Genomic DNA, 4,613 nt, shown 5'->3' with positions numbered 1-4,613 from the left:
ATATATATATATATAAGGGAAACTGTAGCTGTGCAATGCTGGTATACCCCAAACGACTTGTAGATAAAGTTGCAACAGAATGGTTATGCAGTGTTAACTCGTCTGGCTAAAAATACATATGTGCCAGACTTATTTAGGTGTGCTTTCTGGTGTGTTTTGCTATTACTTGTGACAAGTAATCAAAAATTAATGTCACACTAAAGTACTGTTGAAAGAACAATAACAGTTAGTAATCCTTAGTTGTCTTTATAATGAAAAGATCAGCCAGTGAAGATTTCAGTCACAGAACATGATATATTGATCGGTTCCCATTTGACAAATCAATAGCAGTGCTCTCTTTTAAAGAAAAATGCTTATGTTTAAAAAAAAAAAAAAAAAAAAGGTCCATAGCCACACAAAAACGGATATCAAATACAGTAGAGTATTGGAATTAGATATAGAAGATGTTTTTTTATTTATTAAAGTAACTTTTAACTTGGATTTTATATCAAACAAAAATAAATTATATTAATTAAACCAACTTTAGAAAATAAACAAACCCCTAAGCAGATTCTGTTGCCTGTTCTGATTTAGGTCATGGATAGTTTGTGTGCATGCGTGTGTGTGTGTGTGTGTGTGTGTGTTATTGGATAAGGTAATCACTGCCGCTGCTGCTATGTAAGCATGTGAATATGGCTAGAGTTACACTCCATTTATTTTTAGATCAGAGGTTCAAGATGGACAACAACAACTTGAACACACATTCCTGCATGAGGAAGAAACATGCACAGAGTGCTGCACAGGGGAAAAAAAAAAGAAGCAGTGAAACTACACGCAGAGTTTAGCTGCAACAGTTCAGCTGCAACACTGCAAACTGGTTACTGGAGTTAGTTACAGTGAGGTCAACCTTTTCTTTTTTTGACTTACAAGTATAGGTGATGTTGATATTTCCAACATCCATTTCTGTTCAAAGCACAAGCAGAACCATTTTTGCCTTATTATGTGTGCTGCATTCAAACCTTTTATACCTTCAAGTTTTTTACTCTTAACACATGAATGTCGTTTGATGAGCTTGGTCCTGCAGTCTGTACGATAGGATTCTAAGAAAGACCTGAATTTAGATATTTAGATGTAGATGTGTAGAAATGTGCTGGTATCTCTGTAAAAAAAAAAATAGCAAATAGCCTTTAAAATCTTCTCTTATTGCAGTAAGAAAAGTTGTTATTAATCAAGTGCTGGACAAGCATACCGATGACATAAAAGTCATTCAGTCACTTAAAATAGGCTTTTCTACGCTGTAATAAATAGATAAAAATTGCACTGAAAACCTCACATATTTTAACATAATTTATTCAGTTTAGGAAAACATCAGGTTTTCTCTTTTGTTTTTGTTTTTCATTGGAAAAAAAAATCGCCAGTAGCACAGCTGTGAATGAACTTTTTTAATTTTAATTTTTTTTATTTATTTATTTTAAATTGACCACCCTCCAGGAACATCTAATTAATAATCCATGACTTCCTATTTCCCCCGGGTTTAAATATGACATGACACAGATATCCATTTCTTTCAGCCAGCGGCCAACAGGCTGGATGCTGACCCACATTTATTATTCTCTACACACGGTGCCAAAAACATAAGAAAGGGAAATGAAAGACACCCATAATGGACAACAGCAACTTGTTGTCCATCTTGAACCACCCTTTTAACAGAGCTGTGGTTTGAGTGGCATCCAGTGAAAATCTTACAGAAAACTTTTTTTGGCTGAGCTGAAGAGAGCACGTCATCTTCACCTAGGGAGGCAGGTACAAAATGTGAATAATAGGGACATCTATCAATGTTTTGTTTATTTTGTTAAAAACTGTTGTTTCTTACCTCCACCCCATCATTTTCCACCACTTGATAAGCAGATATTTATCAAGGGAGTCAACAAATGTGTCCATGTCTTTGTATTATCTAACTCTCTGTGACAGAAATACAACAACAGGTGATTGTCTGCAGTTAAAATCAAATTAAACTGCAAGGCACAGAGGGCTTTTTCTTTCACCGTCAATAGATTAAACCTATATTTCTCCTGCTTTAGGCCAGTTAGGATTAGCCTATGTGCTAAATGAGATTTTTTTTTTACTTGGTGCAGTTTTAAAAGTTAACTGAAATGTTCTTAGTATTTGGTAGGATTGCCTTTAAACTTGAATCTATTCAACAGGATAATTCCTGGAGTGTTGACACTTGCATATAAATGTTTGAGACTGGATAAAGTTTGAACATTCGAGAGTTCTGACATTAAGAAGCAATAAACAGAACAAGAAGAGCTCATGTGACTTCCTAAAAATGAATATAGACCATTTAATCAAAAACAAGAAAACACCCACAGGGCAAGTGAGCCGAGTCAGGACAAAACCAACTATTGACTGAAAGACCTTCCCTGACTGTTCTGTGGTACCAACGGCTAAGTTCATCTGCTTCTGAGCCACAGTGCGGATCACAGGGGAAGGAACGACATGTACAGCAACACTGCAGCAGCTGTTCCAGTGTTAGCTTTGGCTACAATGCAAGCATCACTGAGAGGCACAGAAAGACAAAGGATCGAGTGTCTGTCTTGACAACACACGGGCCTGAAAAGAAATCTGTTACATGCTCCTCAATAACCATTGTTGGCATAGCAACCAGCAGAAAAGAATTCTCCCTACATTTTAATGTGCAAAAAAAAAAAAAAAAAACTGTGCAGAAGTGTTGCAGCTCAGATTTGTTGTTAAGAACTATGCCACCAATTCATTGTAAACCCTCCCCCCACCCCTCACCCATAAAAGTGCAAAGTTTTGCTTGTTTCTTCTATCCCGTAATTTTTAAAAAGTTATCTCAATTTATTTTTGATCTTGATCAAAGTTTTTCCCTGGAGTTCGGTTCACATTCGGTCTGGTATGTGAATCATTTTAGGAGGAAAATGTTGGTTTGTTTTTTCCTTGCTAGTAATTTGCACAGCGAAATCTAAATATTATGCAGATTTATGCACACAATCGTTTATTTATGTGTTTATTTGTGATCATTTTGATGGTTCTGGTTTGCAGAGAAAAATAAAAAATGTAGCTTTCCCTGAAAAGTGCAATATTACATAGACCAATAGAATGGAGATTTATGCAAAAATACTAGTTTATGCACGTGTCATTGCCGACACAATTATGGAGAAGACTGCTGACTTTGCAGCTGTCAGCTGACAGTCATTGACCCACACTACTTGATAACAGCCTTGTCAAACTACAGTAATCTGACTTTCACTTTAGTGCCATAAGAAGCTAATCTGCTCCAGGTAAAAAGCCCCCCGGCACTGTCTTCCCGCCCAGGTAACAAAGAAGCATGTATGATTTGATCACTGACTTTCTGACATGTCAAACAATTCAGCCGGATGATCGTAGAAGCTCTAACACGCCCTGCAAGCCTCACACTAATACAGCATTAAATAAAAAGAAAACTCCTACTCAAAATCCGTAACATCTATTCTGGTTAGTTTGGTTTATAATTATATTTGGGAGCGCTCACAGAGCAATCAGTTTCCATTCCTCAGCTGAGTTTTAAATTTGTAAATGATGACACAGACGTACACAAGATATTGGTTACAACTATTGAATTTCTTGTGTTGAAATAGATTTAAACAAAATACAGTATCAAGAAATTTAAACACCTGAAATATGTCTGTGTTTGTAATAAATAAATGCAACACATGAGTTTCCCCCTAATATTGTAATTTATTGAGATGCACCTGTATTAGCCGAAAAAAAAAAAAAGCTGCCAGACAGCAAAGGTTCAGTTGAAGGATAAGAGACTTTAAAGCACAGACATGCAAGAAGACTAGAAAGAAAAGAAAAATATATAGAGATAAAAATACCTTCTTCCACATCAGAAAAATAGTCGTCTGTGATCATTTCTGGGACATTGGCTTTACAGACTGTGTTCAGATGAAGGAGAGAGGTAGAATAATAATAATAAAAAAATCAACAAAACAAAGAGTTGCAAAAATAATGTGGAGAAATTATATAGATAATGAAATCATCACATTCAAAAACAAAAAGTGATTATGGGTCATTCTGAATGAGTGGATAAATCAGTTTGAAACTACAAATCATAAATAATCAATGATTGTAACAGAAATCATACATGACTAAAAAGAAAACAAGAATGAATTTATTAGTACCGGCTCGTTGGGCTTTAATCCCAAAAAAAAAAAAAAAAAAAAAACTAAACTGAATGTGTTATTTTAGCCATTAGCCATCCGAGAGTTGTGGGAAGAAATGGTTTTTCAAAATGGATTATATGAAACCTTACCGTCATCATCAGACATGTCCAGCACCTCGTTCATGGTCTCTGGGACGTTCATCTTGTGCTTCTCTATCACAGTCTGTTGGAGAGAGAAAACAATTGCCTTACATGTCTTTTAAAATCAGGAAAGGTTGCTTTTATAAAGGGGTTGTGGAGTAAGGGACTCATTCTTCACACTGGATGAAGACTTCACTTTACTGGAAGCATCCTTTATAAATAAATACATGTGGACACAACACCCACAAACCTAAAAAAAAAAAAAAAAAAACAAACCCCCAACATCATTAAAAAAAAACAATACCCAAACCCCAAAGGGGGCTGG

At 35.6% G+C, this 4,613-nt stretch overlaps 1 protein-coding gene across 5 annotated transcripts in view; it reads right to left on the bottom strand.

The window, feature by feature from the left end:
• Window positions 1-634: 634 nt before the first annotated feature.
• LOC106934687 (ankyrin-3-like) overlaps window positions 635-4,613 on the bottom strand; it is a 107,319-nt gene continuing 103,340 nt past the window's right edge. For 2 of the 5 annotated variants that reach the window (XM_015014741.1, XM_015014745.1), the window contains 3 exons: window positions 4,298-4,370; window positions 3,861-3,920; window positions 637-942 (listed from right to left, as the gene is read on the bottom strand). In XM_015014741.1, the coding sequence (XP_014870227.1) occupies window positions 821-942; window positions 3,861-3,920; window positions 4,298-4,370 (255 nt within the window). In that variant the 3' untranslated portion in view covers window positions 637-820. Of the gene's footprint in view, window positions 943-3,860; window positions 3,921-4,297; window positions 4,371-4,613 lie in introns of all 5 variants that reach the window. The other 3 variants (XM_015014740.1, XM_015014744.1, XM_015014742.1) reach the window with 3 other exon arrangements.

This window comes from Poecilia latipinna, unplaced genomic scaffold (genome assembly GCF_001443285.1).
Source record: "Poecilia latipinna isolate Pla-1442-1.1 unplaced genomic scaffold, P_latipinna-1.0 Scaffold1843, whole genome shotgun sequence".
Lineage (NCBI taxonomy): Eukaryota > Metazoa > Chordata > Actinopteri > Cyprinodontiformes > Poeciliidae > Poecilia > Poecilia latipinna.
This window is presented reverse-complemented; position numbering and strand designations above follow the sequence as displayed.